The 25,725-nt window shown below is 44.7% G+C and overlaps 1 protein-coding gene across 2 annotated transcripts in view; it reads right to left on the bottom strand.

Moving 5' to 3' along the window:
• map3k2 (mitogen-activated protein kinase kinase kinase 2) overlaps positions 1-25,725 on the bottom strand; it is a 122,845-nt gene that overhangs the window by 48,477 nt on the left and 48,643 nt on the right. The window contains exons 4-6 of one of the 2 annotated variants that reach the window (XM_068034762.1): positions 23,209-23,249; positions 19,930-20,029; positions 15,805-15,918 (exon numbers count right to left, since the gene is read on the bottom strand). In XM_068034762.1, coding sequence (XP_067890863.1) covers positions 15,805-15,918; positions 19,930-20,029; positions 23,209-23,249 — 255 coding nt within the window. The remainder of the gene's footprint in view (positions 1-15,804; positions 15,919-19,929; positions 20,030-23,208; positions 23,250-25,725) is intronic. The other variant, XM_068034761.1, reaches the window with a different exon arrangement.

Raw genomic sequence — 25,725 nt, 5'->3', positions numbered from 1 at the left:
CGCTGCGTGAAAAAGTTTTTCCTCATGTCACTTTTGTTTCTCTTACCAAATACTTGAAATCTGCACCCTCTCATTCTTGATCCTTTCATGAGTGGGAACTGTTTCTCTCTATCTACTCTGTCCAGATCCCTCATGATTTTAAATACTTCTATCAAATCACCTTTCAGCCTTCTCTTCTCCAAGGAAAACAGTCCTAACTTCTCCAATCTAATCTTCATAACTGAAATTCCTCATCCCTGGAACCATCCTCATGAATCTTTTCTGTCCTCTCTCCAATGCCCTCACATCTTTCTCGAAGTGCAGCGCCCAGAACTGGAAGCAATCCTCCAGGTGAAGCGAAACTAGTACAACCAAGTTCAACATAACTTCCTTGGTCTTGTACTCTATGTCCCTATTAATAAAGCCCAGGATACTATATGCATTATTAACCGCTCTCTCAACCTGTCCTCCCACCTTCAATGACTTAGGCACACAGACACCCAGGTCCCTCCTACACCCCTTTTAGAATTGTACCCTTTATTTTATATTGTCTCTCCATGTTCTTCCTACCAAAATGAATCACTTCACATTTCTCTGCATTGAATTTCATCTGCCACCACTTGTGGCACCACCTTGTCTATGTCCTTTTGCAGTTCTACATTATCCTCCTCACAGTTTACAATGCTTCCAAGTTTCGTATCATCTGCAAACTTTGAATTGTGCCCTGTACACCAAGGTCTAGGTCATTAATATACACCAGGAAAAGCAAGGATCCCAACCCCTGGGGAACTCCACTACAAACCTTCCTCCAGCCCAAAAAAACATCCATGAACCACGACTCTTTGTTCCCTGTTACTCAACCAATTCCGTGTCCATGTTACTACTGTCCCTTTTATTCCAAGAGCTATACGTTTGCTCACAAGCGTGTCGTGTGGTACTGTATCAAATGCCTTTTGAAAGTTCATGTACACCACATCAACAGCATTGCCCTCATCAACCCTGTCACCTCCTCAAAAAAACTCCAGCAAGTTAGTTAAACATGATTTTATCCTAAGAAATTCGTGTTGGCTTTCCTTAATTAACCCGCATTTGTCCATGGGACTGTATTAATTTTGTCCTGAATTTTTTTTTGGAAAAGTTTCCCCACCACCGAAGTTAAACTGACTGGCCTGTTGTTGCTGGGCTTATCTTTACACCCTTTTTTGAACAAGGGTGCAACTTTTGCAATTCTCCAGTCCTCTGGCACCACCCCTGAATATAAGACTGAAAAAGTTTGGCCAGTGCCTCTTCGACTTCCACCCTCACTTCCTTCAGTATCATGGGGATGCATCTCATCTGGTCCTGGTGCCTTATCCACTTTAAGTACTGACAGCCTATCTAAGACGTCCTCTTTATGAATTTTAAACCCTTCTAGCGTCCGAATTACCTCCTCTTGCACCATTGTCTGGGTTGCATCTTCTTCCTTGGTAAAGACAAATGCAAAGTATTCATTTAATACCTCAGCTATGCCCTCTGTCTCCATGTGTAAATCCCCTTTACGTTCCCTAATCGGCCCAACTTCTCCTGTTACCACCCTTTTGCTATTTATAGATCTACAGAAAACTTTGGGATTTCCTTTAATGCTAGCTGCCAGTCTCTTTTAATGCTTTCTCTTTGCTTCTCTTATTTGCTTTTTCACTTCCCCTCTGGACCTTACACATTCAGCTTGGTTCTCAATAGTATTTTCTACCAGGCATCTGTCATAAGCACACTTTTTCTTCTTTATCTTAATTTCTACCTCTTTTGTCATCCAGGGAACTCTGAATTTGTTTGCCCTACCTTTCCCCTTCAAGGGAACACACCTTCATTGCGCCCAAACTATCTCTTCTTTGAAGGTAGCCCATTGTTCAGCTACTGGTTTTCCTGCCAACATTTGACTTTAATTTATTCGTCCTAGCTCCAATCTTAGCCCATTCAAGTTGACTTTCCCCCAGTTAATTATTCTTACTCTGAATTGCTCTTCATCCTTTTCTACAGTCAGTCTAAACCTTATGATACAACGATCACTATCCCCTAAATAATCTCCTACTGAAAATTGATCCACTTGACCCACCTCATTCCCAAGAACCAGGTCTAGCAGTGCCTCCTTTCTTGTTGGACGAGCAACATACTGTAGAAAATTTTCCTGAACACACTCTAGGAACTCTTGCCCCTCACTGCCCTTTACACTACTATTATCCCAGTCTATGTTTGGATAATTGAAGTCCCTCATTATAACTACCCTATAATCTTTGCACCTTTCTGTGATTTCCTTCCAAATTTGTTCCTCCATGTCCTTCCCACTAGTTGGTGGCCTATAGACAACACCAAGCAATGTAACTTCACCTTTTTTTGTTCCTTAGCTCTAGCCAAATTGATTCACTCCTCGACCCCTCTGGGACATCCTTTTTTTCCACCACTGCAATGCTCTCCTTAATCAATACTGCCATCCTCCCGCTATTTTCCTTTCCCTACCTTTCCTGAACATCTTGTATCCAGGAATATTTAACACCCAATCCTGCCCTTCTTTGAGCCAGGTCTCTGCTATAGCCACAACATCATATTTCCACATGCAATCTGCACCTGTACCTCACCAATCTTATTAACCACACTCCATGCATTCACTTACATGCACATTAATCCTGATTTACACTTTATTACTTTCTCCCTTACTCTGACCCCACCCAAGAACTTACTATTCCCTACTCTTGTGCTATCCATCTCCCCCAGTATTCTCTACACGTTGGTATTCCTCTCTGATATTTGCTCCTGGTTCCCAAGTTACCAGTTTTGCCTCCCTCCAATGTGAGCTCCCTCTCAGGTTCCAATCCCGCTGCCAATCTAGTTTATACTCTCCCCAACAGCACCAGCAAATCTCTTTTCTTTTTCTTTTAGAGATACAGCACTGAAACAGGCCCTTCGGCCCACCGAGTCTGTGCCGACCATCAACCACCCATTTATATTAATCCTACACTAATCCCATATTCCTACCACATCCCCACCTGTCCCTATATTTCCCTACCACCTACCTATACTAGGGGCAATTTATAAAGGCCAATTTATCTATCAACCTGCAAATCTTTGGCATGTGGGAGGAAACCGGAGCACCCGGAGGAAACCCACGCAGACAAAGGGAGAACTTGCAAACTCCACACAGGCAGGACCCAGAATTGAACCCGGGTCGCTGGAGCTGTGAGGCTGCGGTGCTAACCACTGCGCCGCCCTAAATATCCCTGCGAAGATATTAGTCCCAGTCCTGCTAAGATTCAACTTGGTCCCTGGCCCTCAGAAATCTGATGCCCTCCCTCCTTCTATCAAAGTCAGAACTGACTCCAAATCCTAGGTGAAAGAACAGTATCTAATCTGCTACACTACCCATTTCCTATTGTGCTTTCGAAGCCTGGATCTCTCCCTGCTGTATTGGATTTTGCACAGTAGTTCAAGCATTTGGCAGACATATGCCACACCAATTACACTAGACGGTCAGTCCCAAAAGGTGCACCATTTGACCACAGACCATCTGCAGCGCGCTCACTACTGAGGGTAACATTTTAATTTATGCTTTTGCCACTCAAATACCAATGCTCATTTGTTTCACCTGCTTTTGAGCTGTAAGATTCTCCGGTGTTTTGCCACTCCTCCTGCTTTCCATCCACTGCCTTCTGTTATGCATTCAGCGCTGTGATGCTTTTTTAAATTCATGCCATCACAGGTGCACGACTTCCACAATTTCTCAGCTGTGCTGGAGAGGGTGGTGGTGGAGTTGCCACCCATGGGCACATTCTCTGAACTAGTTCTGAAGTTCTAGTTTACTGCACTCCGATTATGGAGGTGGTCAAGTCTGCAAAAGGGATCTCTCATGCCCAAAGCACCTCACTCGGGTTCAGGGATCCCTGTTGACATGTGGGACCTGCTGATGGACCATCTTCCTTTATGTGAATGTCACAATCTGCAGGATCACACCACATCAGTTGGCTTGTTCCATCCGCTTGTGGACATTTACTTCATTGTGCTTCTGGCTCTCTCAATACTGTGCTCAGAAGCCTTTACCATGCTGTGGTTTAGGAAGAACGCAAATAGCAATCTACAATTACCATTTATGCAGTCTCAACACAACTGGCCAACTCCATTTCCCTTCTTCACTCCTGCTACGCTCCCTGTTTCAGCCACACTCTTCACAATGCTTTGTAGGCAGTGGGAAAGGGCAAAGTTCAACTCACAGCACAATCCAAAAGACCTGAAACCATCACTGACACTGCGTTCCAAACACCAAAAAGGTGATCTCTTCCTTATGGTTATACATTAATAGAGAGAACATGCATGCATCTATAAAACACCTCTCACACCCTCAGGATATTCTCAAAGCCCTTTAGAACCAATTACTTTGTTTGAAGTATAATCACTGTTAGCTGAATGTAGAAATTGGTTTACAAATGTCTGTATGGATGTTCCTGGTAGAGATAATCAGTGGGAATGGAAGTGAGTTCAACTGACAGTGACGACAGAAGTATTGATTTCCAGTATGTCAACAGAGCTCTTCATAAAGATTAATATAGACATTGACACTGAGGTAAATGTATTTCCAAGAAAGCAGTCTTGCCTGAGTCAGAATGTTATGGGTTCAAAGCCCAGATGCATGTGCATATAATCATGGAATCTTAGAGAACAGAAAGAGGTTTACGGCCCATCGTGCCTTTTTGAAAGAGCTTTCCAATTAGTCCCAGTCCACTGCTCTTCCCCCATAACCCTGCAAACTACTTCCCTTCAAGTATTTATTCAATTTCCTTTTTAAAGTTACTACTGAATTTGCTTCCTTCACCCTTTCAAGCAGTGCATTCCATATCACCAACTCACTATTGAAACAAAACTGTCCCTATCTCACCCTAGTTCCGTCGGTAGCACATTCACCTGAGTCAGAGGCTGTGGGTTCAAGTCCCACTCCAGGACTTGAGTACAAAAATCAAGGTTAACACTCCCAGTGTAGTCCGGAAGGAGTGCTGCACTGTTGGAAGTGCCATCAATCGGGTCCTGTCTGCCTGCTCAGGTTGACATAAAAGATCCCATGGCACTATTTCAAAAAACAGCAGGGAAGTTATCCCCAGGCACATCCCAACATCAACATCACTAAAATTGATGATCTGGTCATTATCACATTGCTATTTATGGGACTTTGCTGTGTGCAAATTGGCTGTCACATTTCCGAAGTTACAACAGTGACTGCACTTCAATTGACTGTAAAATGCTTTGAGAAGTTCAATGGTCGTGAACGGTGCTATATAAATGCAAATCTTTTTTCTCCCCCAGTTCTTTGGCTAATTAGCTTATTCCAGGTTAACAGGTCAGTGCCAGTACTGACAGAGTGCGGCACTGCTGAAGGTGCTGTATTTCAGATGAGGCGATAAGCCAAGGCTCCATCTGCCCTCTCCAAGGACATAACAGATCCCACCTCACCACATCGAAGAGGAGCAGGGGAGTTCTCTCTGGTGCTCTGGCCAGTATTATCGGCAAACAACAACACTAAAAAGAGATGATCGGGTCTTTACCTCATTGCAGTTTGTGGGATCTTGCTGTGCACAAATTGTCTGCCAGGTTTCCCTCATTACAACAGTGATTACTCATCAAAAGTATTTTATTGGCTGCAAAACATTTTGAGACGATATGAGGTACTAGAGAAATGCGAGTCTTTCGTCCTGAATGAGGGAGATTACTGCCAAAATCGTTGGTAAGTACATTTCCCTCTTGAGACTGCCTTACAGCGTCAGAATCTTGGAGTGTGTATTTGGTTGCTTTATTCCTACAAGATGCTTTGCTGAAATCTGCCTGTTACTGAGAACAACATGCTTGGTCTGAGAGGACTGGGATAGCTTTCAGTCGCGACCAGGGCTTCGTGGCCCCGTGATCACAATGACTTATTCCCCAAGATGAGAAACTTGCATTCACGAGACTTAGCTTTAAGGTACACCAGAAATCCTAAGTCCTGAAGGCCATAGTTTTATTACAGGTGTTCAAAACTTTATGTGGTTTGATACAGTAAATAAATACTGTTTCCAGTAGCAGTAGTGTCAGTAATCAGAGACACAGATTTAAGATAACAAACCCGAGGGGAGGAAATTTTTTTTTTTTTTTTTTTTTACACAAGTTGTGATCTGGAATGCACTGCCTGATAGTGGGGTGGAAGCAGATTCAATAGGAACTTGCAAAAGGATTCTGGACAAATATTTAAAAAGATTTGAGGGCTATGGGGAAAGATCAGGGGAGTGGGACTAATTGGATAGAACGCAACACAGGCACGATGGGCCAAATGACCTCTTCCTGTGCTATAAGATTCTCTGAGCACCTAAGCTGACTCTGATGGGAAAGATGTCCTCAGCGGAAAGTAGTAAAAGCTTGGCCGTGCGGGTAATGTGAACAATATCAGCTGGAGTACTGCTGCAAAATCTTGTTTTGCAGCGCAACTAGCTTCTATAAGCACAGAAATAAACTTGGCTCACTAAGCTCGGCACAGTGTCATCCTCATTTGCAAAGGTACCTTGAGAATCCAATCGCTGTGCAGCTTTTCTGTCTCCTTCTCTAAAGGCACATTGCCTCTCACCTGCAGCAGGAATCTTTTGTATTTAGGGCTCTATGTGGATAAGCCATGAGGGATTCCACTGCAGACTGTGTAAACAAAGGCTCCTTCATGGCTGCCGTCTTTCAGATGAGACTGAGGTTCCGTCTGCCCTCTCAGGTGAATATAAAAAGATCCCATGGCACTATTTTGAAGAGCAGGGAGTTCTCTGAAACTCTGGCCAATATTTATCCCTTAACCAACATCAATGAAAACAGATTATTTGGTTATTTATCTCATTGCTGTTTGTGGGAGCTTGCGGTGTGCAAATTGGCTGCAACGTACCCAACATAACAGTGACCCCACTTCTAAAATACTTAATTTTTTTTATTTGTTCACGGGATGTGAGTGCCACTGGCAATATTTGTTGCCCATTCCTAATTGCCCTCGAGAGGGTGCCAGTGAGCTGCCTTCTTAAACTGCTGTGGTGCATGTGATGGAGGAACACCCACAGTGCTGTTAGGGAGGCACAGGTTTTTGACACAGCGACAATGTTCCAAGTCAGGATTATGTGAGGTTTGGAAGGGATCTTTAAACTGACTGTAAAGCCCTTTGGGACATTCTGAGGTCGTGAAAAGTGCCATATAAATGCAAACTTTCTCTTTCTTTTTGAGCACAACTGCTGCAAATTTGGCTGCACTGCACTCGAGCATCATTGAAATTGTCTCTCCATGCTCAAATCCTCCAATTGAAGAAACACTGCACAAAGCACTTCTTGTACAAGAGACATTTGACCATTTCCCGGAAGCCAAATCCTTCTTACCTCGACTCATCACACAATGCTGTAGATTTTTAATAGACTGCTCTTGTATGATGGCACATGACCGAGGTATCATGAGGAGCTAACAAGGATAAAATAACAAAGATCTTCAAGTAACCACCACCTTGCCAAAGGCAATTAAGGATGGGCAGCTATGCCCACATCCAATGAACGAATAAAAAACACGAATAAGACTCAATATGTTGAGACAAAATTTATTTCGTTACTGTTGACTGAAAATCGTCAGTGTATTTTCTTTTATTCATACATAGGACGTGGGCGTCACTGGCTAGGACAGTATTTATTACTCATCCCGAATTGCCCTTGAGAAGTTGGTGGCGAGCCTCCTTCGTGAACCACTGCAGTCCATATGGCGTAACTATACCCACAGTTTTTAAAAATTCATTTATGTGATGTGGGCGACACTGGCTAGGCCAGCATTTATTGCCCATGCCTAATTGCCCTTGAGAACATGGTGGTGAGCTGCCTTCTTGAACCGCTGCAGCCTTTTTGGGGTAGGTACACCCACAGTGCTGTTAGGAAGGGAGTTCCAGGATTTTGACCCAGCGACAGTGAAGGAACGGCGATATAGTTCCAATTCTGGATGGTGTGTGACTTGGAGGGGAACTTGCAGGTGGTGGTGTTCCCATGTACTTGTTGCCCTTGTCCTTCTAGTTGATAGAGGTCGCGGGTTTGGAAGGTGCTGTCTAAGCAGCCTTGGTGCATTGCTGCAGTGCATCTTGTAGATAGTACACACTGCTGCCACTGTGCTTCAGTGGTGCAGGGAGTGAATGTTTGTAGATGGGGTGCCAATCAAGCGGGCTGCTTTGTCCTGGATGGTATCGAGCTTCTTGAGTGTTATTAGAGCTGCATCCATCCAGGCAAGTAAAGCGTATTCCATCACACTCCTGACTTGTGCATTGTAGATGGTGGACAGGCTTTGGGGAGTCAGGAGGTGAGTTACTCGCCTCAGGATTACTAGCCTCTGACCTGCTCTTGCAGCCACGGTATTTATATGGCTACTCCAGTTCAGTTTCTGGTCAATGGTAGCCCCTAGGGTGTTGATAGTGGGGGATTCAGCGATGGTAATGCGGTTGAATGTCAAGGTTAGATTCTCTCTTGTTGGAGATGCTCATTGCCTGGCACTTGTGTGGCGCGAACGTTACTTGCCACTTATCAGCCCAAGCCTGGATATTGTCCAGGTCTTGCTGCATTTCTACACGGACTGCTTCAGTATCTGAGGAGTCACGAATGGTGCTGAACATTGTGCAATCATCAGCGAACATCCCCACTTCTGACTTTATGATTGAAGGAAGGTCATTGATGAAGCAGCTGAAGATGGTTGGGCCCAGGACACTACCCTGAGGAACTCCTGCAGTGATGTCCTGGAGCTGAGATGATTGACCTCCAACAACCACAACCATCTTCCTTCGCGCTAGGTATGACTCCAGGCAGCGGAGGGTTTTCCCCCTGATTCCCATTGACCTCAGTTTTGCTAGGGCTCCTTGATGCCATACTCGGTCAAATGCTGCCTTGATGTCAAGAGCAGTCACTCTCACCTCACCTCTTGAGGTCAGCTCTTTTGCCCATGTTTGAACCAAGGCTGTAATGAGGTCAAGAGCTGAGTGGCCCTGGTGGAACCCAAACTGAGCATCACTGAGCAGGTTATTGCTAAGCAAGTGCCGCTTGATGGCACTGTTGATGACACCTTCCATCACTTTACTGATGATTGAGAGTAGGCTGAGGGGGCGGTAATTGGCCGGGTTGGACTTGTCCTGCCTTTTGTGTACAGGACATATCTGGGTAATTTTCCACATTGCAGGGTAGATGCCAGTGTTGTAGCTATACTGGAACAGCTTGGCTAGGGGCGCAGCAAGTTCTGGAGCACAGGTCTTCAGTACTATTGCTGGAATATTGTCAGGGCCCATAGTCTTTGCAGTATCCAGTGCCTTCAGTCGATTCTTGATATCCCGCGGAGTGAATCGAATTGTCTGAAGTCTGGCATCTGTGATGCTGGAGACTTCAGGAGGAGGCCGAGATGGATCATCAACTCGGCACTTCTGGCTGAAGATTGTTGCAAATGATTCAGCCTTATCTTTCGCACTGATGTGCAGGGTTCCCCCATCATTGAGGATGGGGATATTTGTGGAGCCACCTCCTCCAGTTAGTTGTTTAATTGTCCACCACCATTCACGGCTGGATGTGGCAGGACTGCAGAGCTTCGATCTGATCTGTTGCTTTTGGGATCGCTTAGCTCTGTCTATCACACGCTGCTTACGCAGTTTTGCACGCAGATAGTCCTGTGTTGTAGCTTCACCAGGTTCACACCTCATTTTGAGGTATGCCTGGTGCTACTCCTGGCATGCCCTCCTGCACTCTTCATTGAACCAGGGTTGATTTTTTTTGATTTAGAGATACAGCACTGAAACAGGCCCTTCGGCCCACCGAGTCTGTGCCGACCATTAACCACCCATTTATACTTTCCTACACTAATCCCATATTCCTACCACATCTTCACCTATCCCTATATTCCCCTACCACCTACCTATACTAGGGGCAATTTATAATGGCCAATTTACCTATCAACCTGCAAGTCTTTGGCATGTGGGAGGAAACCGGAGCACCCAGAGGAAACCAACGCAGACAAAGGGAGAACGTGCAAACTCCACACAGGCAGTACCCAGAATCGAACCCGGGTCGCTGGAGCTGTGAGGCTGCGGTGCTAACCACTGCGCCGCCCTGGTTGGTCTCCTGGTTTGATGGTAATGGTAGAGTGGGGGATATGCCGGGCCATGAGGTTACAGATTGTGGTTGAGTACAATTCTGCTGCTGCTGATGGCCCACAGCGCCTCATGGATGCCCAGTTTTGCATTGCTAGATCTGTTCGAAATCTATCCCATTTAGCACGGTGACGGACGGTATGCTCAATGTGAAGGCGGGACTTCGTCTCTACAAGGACTGTGTGGTGATCACTCCTACCAATACGGTCATGGACAGAAGCTTCTGCAGCAGGCAGATTGGTGAGGACGAGGTCAAGTATGTTTTTCCCTCGTGTTGGTTCCCCCACCACCTGCCGCAGACCCAGTCTAGCAGCTATGTCCTTTAGGACTCGGCCAGCTCGGTCAGTAGTGTTGCTACCAAGCCACTCTTGGTGATGGACATTGAAGACCCCCACCCAGAGTACATTTTGTGCCCTTGCCACCCTCAGTGCTTCCTCCAAGTGGTGTTCAACATGGTGGAGTACTGTGTCATCAGCTGAGGGAGGGCGGTAGGTGGTAATCAGTAGGAGGTTACCTTGCCCATGTTTGACCTGATGCAATGAGACATCATGGGGTCCAGAGTCGATGTTGAGGACTCCCAGGGCAACTCCCTCCCTACTGTATACCACTGTCCCGCCACCTCTGGTGGGTCTGTCCTGCCGGTGGGACAGGACATACCCAGGGATGGTGATGGCAGTATCTGGGACATTGTCTGTAAGGTATGATTCCGTGAGTATGACTATGTCAGGCTGTTGCTTGACTAGTCTGTGGGACAGCTCTCCCAACTTTGGCACTAGCCCCCAGATGTTCCTAAGGAAAACTTTGCAGGGTCGACAGGGCTGGGTTTGCTGTTGTCGTTTCCGGTGCCCAGGTCGATGCCGGGTGGTCCAACCGGTTTCATTCCTTTTTATTGACTTCGCAGCGGTTAGGTACAACTGAGTGGCTTGCTAGGCCATTTCAGAGGGCGTGTCAGAGTTAATCACATTGCTGTGGGTCTGGAGTCACATGTAGGCCAGACCAGGTAAGCACAGCAGATTTCCCGAAAGGACATTAGTGAAGCAAATGGGTTTTTACAACAATTGACAATGGTTTCATGGCCATCATTAGACTAGCTTTCAATTCCAGATTAATTTAATTCAAATTCCACCTTCTGCTGTGGTGGGATTCGAACCCATGTCCCGAGAGAAATACCCTGGGTCTCTGGGTTACTAGTCCAGTGATAATACCACTACGCCACCGCCTACCCTAGTGCCCAGTGCTGTTAGTGCCTACCTAGTGCTGTTGGGGACAGAGTTCCAGGACCCGGACCTAACAACAGCGAAGCAGCAGCGATACTGGGAAGCTATGTGGGAGCCTTGGGACTCATAATCTATTTTCAATCCATGCTAAAGATGACATAATGTTTAGAATTGTCCATTCTCAAGGTACCCAAACAGAACCAGTTACTAAGAGGAGAAGGGGAAAGACTGAGCAATTACACACGATGAGTGATCCTGGGTCGTTGCTGCACATGACCCAGTGAGCAGCACCATTACAGCAGAAGTGGCAGAAGATTTCTTGACTTCTTTATAATCAGTATGATAATCAGACAGAGTGCGAGACAAGGAAACACAGCAAATCACACGCTTTACACCTGTAACCCAGTTTCCATTCCACTCAAACTATACACCTGAAACCCGGTCCCCATTCCGCTCAAACTGTACATCTGTAACCCGGTCTCCATTCCGCTCACACTGTACATCTGTAACCCGGTCTCCATTCCACTCACTGTACACCTGTAACCCAGTCTCCACTCCACTCACTGTACATCTGAAACCCCGTCTCCATTCCACTCACACTTTACGTCTGCCACCCAGTCTCCATTCCAATCACACTGTACATCTGTAACCCAGTCTCCATTCCACTCACACTGTACATCTGTAACCCAGTCTCCATTCCAATCACACTGTACATCTGTAACCCAGTCTCCATACCACTCACTGTACATCTGTTACCCGGCCTCCATTCCACTCACACTGTACACCTGTAACCCAGTCTCCATTCCGCTCACACTGTACATCTGTAACCCAGTCTCCATTCCACTCACACTGTACATCTGTCACCCGGCCTCCATTCCACTCACAGTGTACATCTGTAACCCGGCCTCCATTCCACTCACACTGTACATCTGTAACCTGGCCTCCATTCCACTCACACTGTACACCTGTAACCCGGTCTCCATTCCACTCACACTGTACATCTGTAACCCGGCCTCCATTCCACTCACACTGTACATCTGTAACCCAGTCTCCATTCCACTCACACTGTACATCTGTAACCCGGCCTCCATTCCACTCACACTGTACATCTGTAACCCGGCCTCCATTCCACTCACACTGTACATCTGTAACCCGGTCTCCATTCCACTCACTGTACATCTGTAACCCGGTCTCCATTCCACTCACACTGTACACCTGTAACCCGGTCTCCATTCCACTCACACTGTACATCTGTAACCCGGCCTCCATTCCACTCACACTGTACATCTGTAACCCGGCCTCCATTCCACTCACACTGTACACCTGTAACCCAGTCTCCATTCCGCTCACACTGTACATCTGTAACCCGGCCTCCATTCCACTCACACTGTACATCTGTAACCCGGCCTCCATTCCACTCACACTGTACATCTGTAACCCAGTCTCCATTCCACTCACTGTACATCTGTAACCCAGTCTCCATTCCACTCACTGTACATCTGTAACCCAGTCTCCATTCCACTCACACTGAACACCTGAAACAAAGTCTCCACCCCGTTCACACTGTACATCTGTAACCCAGTCTCCATCCCGTTCACGCTGTACCCCTGTAATCCTCGTCTCCATTCCGCTCACACAGTACACCTGAAACCCAGTCTCCATTCTGCTCAGTGAACATCTGTAACCCGGTCTCCATTCCACTCACACTGTACACCTGTAACCCAGTCTCCATTCCACTCACACTGTACATCTGTAACCCGGTCTCCATTCCACTCACACTGTACACCTGTAACCCAGCCACCATTCCACTCACACTGTACATCTGTAACCCAGTCTCCAACCCACACACTGTACATCTGTAACCCAGTTTCCATTCCACTCACACTGTACATCTGTAACCCAGTCTCGATTCCACTCACACTGTACATCTGTAACCCAGTCTCCATTCCGCTCACACTGTACACCTGTAACCCAGTTTCCATTCCACTCACACTGTACATCTGTAACCCAGTCTCCACTCCACTCACACTGTACATCTGTAACCCAGTCTCCATTCCACTCAAACTGTACATCTGTAACCCAGTCTCCATTCCGCTCACACTGTACATCTGTAACCCAGTCTCCATCCCGTTCACACTGTACATCTGTAACCCAGTCTCCATCCCGTTCACGCTGTACCCCTGTAATCCTAGTCTCCATTCTGCTCAGTGTACATCTGTAACCCAGTCTCCATTCCACTCACTGTACATCTGTAACCTGGTCTCCATTCCGCTCACACTGTACATCTGTAACCCAGTCTCCATCCCGTTCACACTGTACATCTGTAACCCAGTCTCCATCCCGTTCACGCTGTACCCCTGTAATCCTAGTCTCCATTCTGCTCAGTGTACATCTGTAACCCAGCCCCCATTCCACTCACACTGTACATCTGTAACCCAGTCTCCATTCCACTCACACTGTACATCTGTAACCCAGTATCCATTCCACTCACTGTACATCTGTAACCTGGTCTCCATTCCGCTCACACTGTACATCTGTAACCCAGTCTCCATTCTGCTCACACTGTACATCTGTAACCCAGTCTCCATTCCACTCACACTGTACATCTGTAACCCAGTCTCCATTCCACTCACACTGTACATCTGTAACCCGGTCTCCATTCCACTCACTGTACACCTGTAACCCAGTCTCCACTCCACTCACTGTACATCTGAAACCCCGTCTCCATTCCACTCACACTTTACGTCTGCAACCCAATCTCCATTCCAATCACACTGTACATCTGTAACCCAGTCTCCATTCCACTCACACTGTACACCTGAAACCTAGTCTCCATCCCGTTCACACTGTACATCTGTAACCCAGTCTCCATTCCGCTCACACAGTACACCTGAAACCCAGTCTCCATTCCGCTCACACAGTACACCTGAAACCCAGTCTCCATTCCGCTCACACTGTACATCTGTAACCCTGTCTCCATACCACTCACTGTACATCTGTAACCCAGTCTCCATTCCACTCACCCTGTACATCTGTAACCCAGTCCACCATTCCACTCAAACTGTACATCTGTAACCCAGTCTCCATTCCACTCACACTGTACATCTGTAACCCGGTCTCCATTCCACTCACTGTACACCTGTAACCCAGTCTCCACTCCACTCACTGTACATCTGTAACCCAGTCTCCATTCCGCTCACACAGTACACCTGTAACCCAGTCTCGATTCCAATCACACTGTACGTCTGTAACCCAGTCTCGATTCCAATCACACTGTACATCTGTAACCCAGTCTCCATTCCGCTCACACTGTACGTCTGTAACCCAGTCTCGATTCCAATCACACTGTACGTCTGTAACCCAGTCTCCATTCCGCTCACACAGTACACCTGAAACCCAGTCTCCATTCCGCTCACACAGTACACCTGTAACCCAGTCTCGATTCCATTCACACTGTACGTCTGTAACCCAGTCTCGATTCCAATCACACTGTACGTCTGTAACCCAGTCTCGATTCCAATCACACTGTACACCTGAAACCCAGTCTCCATTCCAATCACACTGTACGTCTGTAACCCTGTCTCGATTCCAATCACACTGTACGTCTGTAACCCTGTCTCCATTCCACTCACACTGTACGTCTGTAACCCAGTCTCCATTCCGCTCACACAGTACACCTGAAACCCAGTCTCCATTCCGCTCACACAGTACACCTGTAACCCAGTCTCCATTCCAATCACACTGTACGTCTGTAACCCAGTCTCCATTCCACTAACACTGTACACCTGAAACCCAGTCTCCATCCCGTTCACACTGTACATCTGTAACGCAGTCTCCATTCCGCTCACACTGGACATCTGTAACCCGGTCTCCATTCCACTCACACTGTATATCTGTAACCCGGTCTCCATTCCACTCACACTGGATATCTGTAACCCGGTCTCCATTCCACTCACTGTACATCTGTAACCCAGTCTCCATTCCGCTCACTGTACATCTGTAACCCAGTCTCCATTCCACTCACACTGTACATCTGTAACCCAGTCTCCATTCCACTCACACTGTACATCTGTAACCCAGTCTCCATTCCGCTCACTGTACATCTGTAACCCAGTCTCCATTCCGCTCATACTGTACATCTGTAACCCACTCTCTCCCTGACCTACACTATATACCAATAACCCAGTCTCCATACATGGTTAAAATCTGAAAAGGCTGGAAATAATCAGCAAGTTAGGGAGCATCTGTGGAGGAAGAAACAAGAGCAAACATCTCAGGTTGTTGACCTTGCATCAGAAGTGATGAATGGTCATCAAAGTGAAATATTAGCTAACTATATTTCTCCCTCCACAGATGCGGTCTGACATGCTGAGTTTTTCCAGCATTTTCAGTTTTTATTTTAGATTTCCAGCATCTGCAGTATTTTGCTTTTGTGCTCCATACCTGGTTGTTTGATTGAAGCACCAACAGAATTTTTAGGCTCTTCATGTGCACACTGCGATCCAGGAGTTCGATGGCTTTATCCAAATCATCCTGTGTGGTCAGAGGGATCACTAACTGCGGAACAGATGAGAGATAAACAGTGAGCAAGCTGTTTCCCAAATAAACAATCCACATATCAATGGAACAAATGTTAAAAATGAGATGGTGTGCCCAAGTGGAAAGCTTGGGGTTATTGTCCAGTGTGTCCCCACTTCTTCCAATTGCACAGTTCCACCTGCACATTTCACCTTTGTTACTTAGCACAAGTAGCCATTCTTCATGTGAGCCTAAACAATGAGCGTTGCCAGGCTATTGAACTGTGTGGGGAATCACACCACAGCGTAATCCTGTTCTCAGGTGTCCGCACTAATCAGCAGTCATCGAATGGCTTCCAGGAATGGAACCCCTGTCTCACCTACTCCTCTCTTTCCTACCCTACCCCTCCTAAATATCTCCTCCCACACCCCCCACCCCTATGCACACAGGCCCAATCCACGTTGGCTGAATAGCAGACCAAGGGATCAACTCTGGGGCCTTCTGGTCTGCCAGGCTTACTAACACATATTTTAGAAGTAAGCAAAGGGAAAGGAAGTGTACCTTCAATGTTAAGACTTGAAAATGGAGTAGATGAGCAAAGAACTCTTAAGGTGCAGTTTCACTGGGCAGCGAAAGGAGATAAGGCCATTAAAAACAAAAAATAACCAATAGAGACAGAAAAAACACACAATGATGACCTTTCCCTTCAACTGTGTAATTAGAATTGCCAGCTGGAATGAAACACCCTCTGTCTTTGGCGTAGCAGTTCAAGGTTATCTGTCCGGTAACCTCCCCTCACAGCTTTGCCAGGTGCACTGAATGAAAGTCTATTCAGTATCAAGGTGCAAATGGCTCTGGAATGGGCTCAATGGCTTCCCATAGTCATGACACCAATGAAAGATGCAAGGGGGAAGAATTTAGGCTCTATGTGGCTCAGCGCAAAACCGTTAAGGGGAACCAGCCCTGGTTGCTGGTCTTATGGTTGGTTAGTTTATTTGCTTATTTATTTCCTTTAACGCAGTAGTGGTGATCTACCCAAGGGAAGGTCCTCTGATCATTTTTCTACACCTCATGGTCCTGTGCTTTCCTCTTCAGTTGTTCTTAAGAGCCTCCCATTTTTTAACTTCCATGAGAAATATGACTCGGGGGGGGGGGGAAAAAGGACACGAGGTGGTTTCCCATTTCCTTCCTCATGCGTGCTTTAAAGGAAACACAAGTCCTTTTCTCAAAGGATCCTCTGCCTGTAAGCAGCCCTTGTCCCTAGAGGCTCTAGCTCTTCTACCATCACCACTGAAAATTTGCTGGTTCCACCATTGGACATAGCTTGTAACCCTGAGCGTGGGACCCTTACCTGAGCCTTGGATGACTTGCAAAAGGGCAGGGACGATCACTCCCTGAGGTCTCAAATGACTCTGCTACCCTAACAGTTACGATGACCTGGCTACTATTTCACCCAGAATGCAACTAAAACAATATCACCAGCCCACATATCTGTGATAGTTAACCCTGTGTAAGCTGAATTCAAAGTCCAAAGCTATATTACATAAACTGAACCAAAATCTCATATAGACCAAGTCGGCAACAAAAAGAGAATAGTTACATGAAACAAGAAACCTAAAGTGGGAGGGGGAAAAGCAAATGGAACAGTTGTACAGTGTGTTAACCAGGAAAGAGATTGAAGGGTGGTCACGGATGAAACCATTATACAGTCCGCTCAATGCTTGGCCGCAGGGAAAACAAGGCACCAGATTGGATTAGCAGAGAAAGAGATTACAAATCAAGAAAGATTGTATTATTACTATGCAAAGCACTGGTCAGATCCCATATGGAGCACTGTGAGAAGTTCGGACACTGAATCATAGGAAGGATAGATTACTAATTACAGATATATTATTGCTAGTACATATGAGCAAGGTAGATGTCTTTAATTACTTCTTTAGGTTGAATGCTTTAGAATTTATAGGGCAACTGGAAGCAACAATGATGGGTATCAAAATTGCCCATGAAGGCTTGATAAGATACTGAGAAATTACAGTGCACCTGGTTCCGAGTGTCTCCATTTTAAAGAAACTGGTAAAGGAAATCTGCCAGAACCTGGTGGATATTTCAAGGGAAAAAGAATTGGCTGAATGTGCCAAGGGACAGAAGCGAGACAAATGTGATGCCAAATTATTTTTAAAATAGACCACAGCTCGTGTGTAAAATAACAGAAAGCATTCTGAAAGAGGAAATTGAAGGGCATTGGTTTTACAGGTGGCACACCTTGCTGACAAATGTTCTATAGCTCCTTGAGGGCACAATAGAGTTTGCCAGCATCGTATCAGATTGAAATTATGTTGACTTTAGCCAAGTCTGAAATTATCATATAGATTACTTCACAGGGCAGAAAGCCACGGAATGGGGGAAACTTTCCAAGTGGATAAATAACTGGTTGAGTCAGAGGCTAATATGGGCTACTGGCAAAGGGAACAACACGAATGTGAATAGGTAACTACACAGGAACAGCAGGAAGTCATTCAACCCACCACGACTATTATACAGGAACAGGAGGAGGACATTCAGTTTATCGAGCTTGTTCCATCATTCAACTAGATCAGGGCTGATTTGTATCTCATCTCCATTTATCTACCGTTGCTCTATATCCCTTGATGCCTTTAGGAAAGAAAATCTATCTCAGTATTATTATATCAACTAACAACTAGCATCCAGCGCCTTTTGGAGTGTGTGTTCTTGATTTCCACTAAGCTTTGTGGTTAAAAAGTGCTTCCTGATGTCACTCCTAAACAGCCTAGTTCTAATTTTAATATTTTCTCTTGTTCTGGATTCTCACCAGAGGAAGTAGTTTCCCTGCAGCTGTCCTACTAAATTCCTTATTTTTTTAAACACCTCAATTAGCTCACCCCTCAACCTGCTGTTATGTCTGCTTCACCTCATCTACTGCTGAAACCCTCATCCATGCCTTTGTTACCTGCAGACTTACCTATTTCAACCCACTTCTAGTTGATCTCCCATCTACCAACCCTCCATATACTTCAACCCATCTAAAACTCTGCTGTTTGTATTCTAAATCTCACCAAGCCCCATTCACCCAGCACCCTGTGTTCACTGACCTACCTCAGCTCCTGATCCAGCAACAGTCTGATTTTCAAAATCTCATCCTTGTTTACAAATCCCTCCATCGCTTTAAACCTTTCCTATTTCTGTAACCTCCACCAGTCCTACAACCCTCCAAGATCTCTTTACTCCTCCAATTCTGCCTTCTTGCACAGGCCCAATTTTCATCGCTCCACCATTGATGGCCATGCCTTCAACTACCTCAGCCCTAAGCTCTGGAATTTTCTCTCTAAACCTCTCTGCCTCACTACTTCTCTCTCCTTTAAGACACTTCTTAAAACCTACCTCGGACCAAACTTTTGGTCATCAGCCCTAATATCTCTAAGTATCGAATTTTTGTTTGTTAACGTTCCTGTGAAGCAACTTGAGGTAATTAATTACATTAAAGGCTCTGTATAAATGCAAGTTGTTGTTATATATCAATAATTGCATGGACCACTTAATCTTACTGTCCAGGAGCAATCAGGTAGAGCTGCAAGTCCAGCCCCACCTGCTCCAAGCTCTGAGAGAAATCTGCAACGCCAATTCTGACATCACATATTGTTATTTTGGAGACTGCAAACATCACATCAAGGTTAAACGTGTAATGCTCGTGGTCTTATAACACCGCATCTTAACAGTTTTAAATTGTGAAACACAAAAATCAGCACATCGTAACTTGTATTGTGACAAAAACTTGCATTGATATAGCACCTTTAATGCAATAAAACATCCCAAAGGGTTGCACAGGAGACATTACTGAAAACATTTATCTATGCATTGCAAAAACATTCGTTTGGATCTTTTCATAGGAGCAAAGGATTTCCAAGCTGTAATTCTTGGTGACAAATCTCCACGATTCCGTTTCCAGCTCCCATCTTCTCGTTCCCAGCGTCTTATTTACTTTCCAATCCATCAATTAGGGAAAATAACAAGTAATTATATGAATGGCAGTACCTCATTATTGGTGTAGTGCAGGCTCATCGGCTGACCAAAGGCAACCTTGGCTTTAGCGGCAATGCCTTCAAGTAGGACTGGTCTGGGAAACTGAAGGATTCTGAATGGGGAGTGAGAAGAAAGATTAGTCAATGTCTTTCTGTAACTTGCAGCACTCCTGGGACACCTGAAGCTACAGACTGCTACACTCCTCATACTTCACAGCTGTGCCGACAACAGCAGATTTAATTAACTTCATTTCCCAAAGAGGATTTTATCTTGACAGTCAGCAGCTCATTTGCTTTTCAGAACATATCAGGAGCTTCAAACAGAAAGTGCTTTAAAAGTAATTACCTTTAGGAGAATTCCAGGCCCCTGCAGCCCCATCCAACAGTACTGATGTATTGTTTTTAAGTGGAGTAATCGGATTTAAAATATGATAATTCAAACCTTTTCTAAAGCTTTAATTTTATGTTCATCAAGATGAGGGATGTTCGTGGTGGGAAATGGAACATTTCTCCATGCCAATTAGGAGCATTCTGCTAAGAACAGTACTGTGTATTCTAACTGTAAGGATATCACACCAAATAAGTTTGGGCAGAGATGGCAGATTTCTGCTCCATTACTTGAACCCCATTCTGGACTGAAGGTCAGTGCCTAACCCAGTGCACCAACCTGAGCCTGTAAATATACAGCTTAAATAGCCCATTATAGTAACATCGCAATCTCATACCCAGCTAATGATACATTCACCTGCCACTCACTTTACAAAGCTTGCACTATATCAATATCGCTGCTTCATACTCAGTCTACATGACACCATTGCCTTGATGATCTCACACTCTTTCATCGTCTGGGCGATGATAAAGATTCAATGGCCAAGGAGATGTATGGTGGGTGACAGAGGAAGAGCATGAAAGGCAGAGACAGACACTGGGGCAGTGGGCAAAGAGATATTATCAGGCAGAGATCCAAGGGACAGAGAGACTGAGCTGAACAAAAGGTAGACTGTGGGGGATCAGGAAGAGATGGATTGAGGAACAGATTGCGAAATAAAGAGGGGCTCAAATAAATACAGATTGCAGCATAAAGACATGGAAATATTCAGAGGGAGAAAGAGAGTGATTGGGGAGAAAGACAACAGCGAAAGATGAACCAGGGCACAGAAACAGTCTAGGAAAACAGCACAATAAGAACATTAGAAATAGGAGTAGGAGTCTGCACCGGCATTCAGTAAGATCTTGGATGATCTTCTACTTCAACTCTACTTTTCTGTCCAATCCCCGTACACCTGGATTCCCTTAGTATCCAAAAACCTACCAAACTCAGCCTTGAACATACTCAGTGACTGAGCATCCACAGCGCTCTGGGGTAGAAAAGTACAAAGATTCACTACTCTTTGAGTGAAGAGATTTTTCCATATCTCAGTTCAAAATGGCTGATCACTTAATCCTTGTTCTAAATTCCCCAGCCAGAGGAAACAGCCTCTCTGCATCTACCCTGTCAAACCCTCAAAGATTTTATACATTTCAATGAGATCACTCGTCATTCTTCGAAACCCGAGAAAGTGTCGGCCCATTCTACTTGATCTCTCCTCATAGGACAGCCCTGTAATCTATATCGTCAACCTTTGTTGTACCTCCTTCTAAGGAAATATATCCTTCCCTAGTTAAGATGACCAAAACTGTATATGGTGCCAGGTGTGGTCTCACAAGTCCTGTATAATTGCCACAAAGCTTCCTTACTCCTACACTCCAAAACCCTTGCAATAAAGGCTAACAGAACATTTGATTTCCTAATTGTTTGTTGTACCTGCAAGTTAACTTTCTGTGATTCATGTACAACTAAGAGAGAGAGAGAGAGAGACAATTCACCCAGGAGAGATGCAGAGTCTTGGGCAACGGCACAATAAGATAAGACAAAGAGATACCATGGGAACCAGAGACAAATATCCAGAAGATATGGAGAGCGACTCATTATGGTAACTGGGAGAGAAATCAGAGCACAAGGACACAGAAATTTTATGGACACTGATTCAAAGATTAGTCACAAACAGAAGCAGAGAAAGACAAAGATCAGGGAAATTTACTGCAACAACAAAAACATTTCCAAGGGAAAACATCTTCGAAGAAGAAAATGACACAAAGCTCTCAGCATCACAAACACTGTGTGAGCAGAGGTCACTGTAATTTTCAAGTTATACATTAAAAGTGGGAGCGAGGTGACATTACGTGACTATACATCAAGGCCTTAATGGACAATCAATATCGGGCCAGTACATACACACCTTCCATTAAAACTTTACTAAATAAAAAACAAAAAAGGTTTCAAAACAGTTTCAAACTAAAGGTGTTAGCCAAATTGAGGCCTCACAAATCAGATAGTTTTCTTTTAGAAAAGTGGAATTCCACAAAGAATTAAGTTCAGGATCTGCAATGGAAACAACTTGGGCCTGAATTTAAAAAATAACAAACTCTGCATTTAAACAAAATTAAATTGAGGGATTGGAATTTTGAGAAAAAATCTAGCCTTTCGTTCACATATTTAAAAGAAAATCAAAACTTGCAAATTGGAAGAAAACACTGATTTTGGCATGGAAAAATTGGCCTCTGGACAAAGAATCAGAATTTTTAAAAAAAGAAAACAAGTTTGTATTCTCCCATCCAATGAAACACTGTCTGACCCCTCCTGCCCTCCCCTCCAGGATATTGGTAGTCTAGCTGCAATCTCAGCCACCCCCAATTTTTAAATCCTCCCTACCTAGGCAACTTTCCTCAACAGCTCCCCAAACCCCTTCATTTTCTGCCCACCACAACCCCGTTCTCCCCGTTCCTTACTCGCATCTCTTCTTCTCACCCCTCCTGCACCGCTGCCCCCTCCCACCTTTCTGCTTCCTCCTCCTCCACACCATCCCTGACCCATCTTTCCTCACCTTGGTCCAATTACTCCCCGCTGCATCCCACCTCACCGACCCCCACCACACCCCATTCTCTAACCCTGCTTGATTCAAAGACTGCCACCTGGCTTCAACTATCCAGGTACCACACCACAAGAAAGCAACTAGCTAATTCCAGTTTTGATACAGAAAGTTTAGCATTTGCAGCAATTAAGGGGCATGTGTTTACACTACTTGGCTGCTTATTACAGTAAAGGCTTATGATGAAAGTTATGAATGGGGCTCAGAGGCAGAGTAAAGCAGGTTACACAGCCAGTGCAACTCATTTATAACACAGAATTGAAGTCTGTCCTACAGTCCAGTGTAACTCCCATTAATACAAAGGATAAAACATGATGTTTCACCTTTTCTCACCACGGTATTCAAACTTGACTCGAACATCATTCTGGAATTGAAGAAATACATAAAGTCAATCACCTTGTACAGAAGCAAACAAGCACTGTTAGAAATGTGAGAGCACTATGAATATCGAAAAGGAAAAAAGACTCAGGCCCAACAAACCAATGTCTTTTCCACAGATCAACCGCTACCAAATACTAAGCTTATGTTAATTGTATATCAATTTTGTTTAATCATGTACAGTTGGAGGATGTTAATTAGGCACATATAGCAAACACTTGCCGAGACTGAGTGGAGGTTTTTGAGTAAGGAGCTACATGTCTTTTACTCTGCAAAATAAATGTAACACTGAGTAAAGATTAGCTCCAGTTTCATCGTTCAACAGCAAGAGAACTGGAATAGAACATGGTAGCAGAGAAAGTTTGCCTAAAGGTGAAGGTTGGAAACTAAGAATTTTTTTTTCCCACATAGAAATCTAAAATCCCAGTGGCTATTGTGGAAAATGGCAGACAGCAAGTGTAAATGGTTACCCTCTGAGTCTGAACCATATGACCAGTGGAAGAATGAAGTGGATATGTGGACACAGGTTACGTCCCTACCAAAGAGGAAGCAAGTCCTTTTTGTTGTCACTTCCTACTAGAAGTAAAATCAGAAGTATTTTGTAAACTGGATGCTCGTCAGTTGGAGACTAATGAAGGTTTGGATCTTCTGTTAGAATTCTTGAATGAAATTTACAAGATATATTACATGTCTATGAGGCATGGTCAGATTTTGTTGCATTTCCAAAAACAGAAGGCTATTCGATGCAGAAACATATCATGTTTTTTAACAGACTGTACAAAAGATTGAGGAAATTCAATTTCGAGATCCCTGGTTCAGTGCTAGATTGTGCTAGGATGTCACATATGGACAGGCTCCTGGTTCTAACTGGGGCTTGGTTCTCGGAAAAGACTCTCTGTTGGATTAGATGTCTGCCTGCCTTTAAAAAAAAATTCCTGGAGAAAGTCATTTCCTACAGCCTTGCAAAAACTAATGGGACATTCGGCAGTGACACAAAGAATGGAGATTCAATGATTGCCAGATTTTGAAATGGTCCGGATGCTGGACTCAGGCACCAGTACAATGGAAAAGTTAAGGACAGGAAAAATGAGGATGAAAGCACGTTTAGCAGGTCTGGCTATTACAGCAGAAGACTGAATTGGAACAGCAACAATAGGTGAATGAATCCCAAGGAATGTACAAGGAACAGCTAATAGGTGGTTGACACCATCCTGACTTGGAACTATATCGCCGTTCCTTCACTGTCGTTGGGTCGAAAGCCTAGAACTCCCTTCCTAACAGCACTGTGGGTGTACCTACCTCACATGGACTGCAGCGGTTCAAGAAGGCAGCTCACCACCACCTTCTCAAGGGTAATTAGGGATGGGCAATAAATGCTGGCCTAGCCAGTGATGCCCACATCCCATGAATTAATAAAAACAAATGGTGTCGCTCGAAGTATCATTATGTAATTAACACATTACACAAAATTCTGAGGCAGACGGTAATGATGAATCTGAACGAACTGTACTAGTCACAAGGAGTTTTATTCCTGTGATGAATGTATTAGTCGCAAAATCGTTTAATTGTGCTTGTCCGTGGAACAGATTGGTTATCTGGATTCACTCAGTAGCGAGGATCCACGCAAGGTTAAGAAGTAGGGAAAAAGTACTGAGCAAACTATTAGGATTGAAGGCAGACAAGTCCCCAGGGCCTGATGGCCTACATCCTAGGGTCTTAAAGGAAGTGGCAGCAGAGATAGTGGATCCATTGGTTGTAATATTCTAAAATTCCCTGGAAGCGGGAAGGTTTCCAGTGGTTTGGAAAAATGCTAATATAACGTCCTTATTCAAAAAGGGAGGGAGGCAGAAAGTAGGAAACAACAGACCAGTTAGTTTAACATCTGTCGTTGGGAAATTGTTAGAATCCATTATTAAGGAAGTGATAACAGGACATTTAGAAAGTCAAAACGCAATCCATCAGAGTCAGCATGGTTTCATGAAGGGTAAATTGTGTTTGACTAATTTGCTAGAGTTCTTCTAAGATGTAACAAGTAAAATGGATAATGGGGATCCTGTAGATGTAGTATATCTGGACTTCCAGAAGGCATTTGATAAGGTGCCGCACAAAAGGTTAATACACAACATCACATGGGGTTAGGGGCAATTTATGAGCTTGGATAGAGGATTAGCTAACCAACAGAAAACAGAGTCGGGATAAATGGGTTCTTTACTGGTTGGCAAGATGTAACTAGTGGGGTGCCAAAGGGTTCGGTCCTCGGGCCCCAACTATTTACAATCTATAGAAATGACTTGGATGCAGAGATAGAAGGTACTATGGCCAAATTTGCAGATGACACTAAAATAGGTGGGATAGTAAGTTGCAATAAAGAAATAAGAAATTTACAAATGGAGATGGATAGGTTAGGTGAATGGGCCAAAATTTGGCAGATGGAGTTTAACATGGATAAGTGAGAGATTATC

The sequence above is a fragment of the Heterodontus francisci genome, chromosome 7 (assembly GCF_036365525.1).
Source record: "Heterodontus francisci isolate sHetFra1 chromosome 7, sHetFra1.hap1, whole genome shotgun sequence".
NCBI classification, from domain to species: Eukaryota; Metazoa; Chordata; class Chondrichthyes; order Heterodontiformes; family Heterodontidae; genus Heterodontus; species Heterodontus francisci.
The sequence above is the reverse complement of the archived record's forward strand: the minus strand, read 5'-3'. Positions and strand labels throughout refer to the sequence as shown.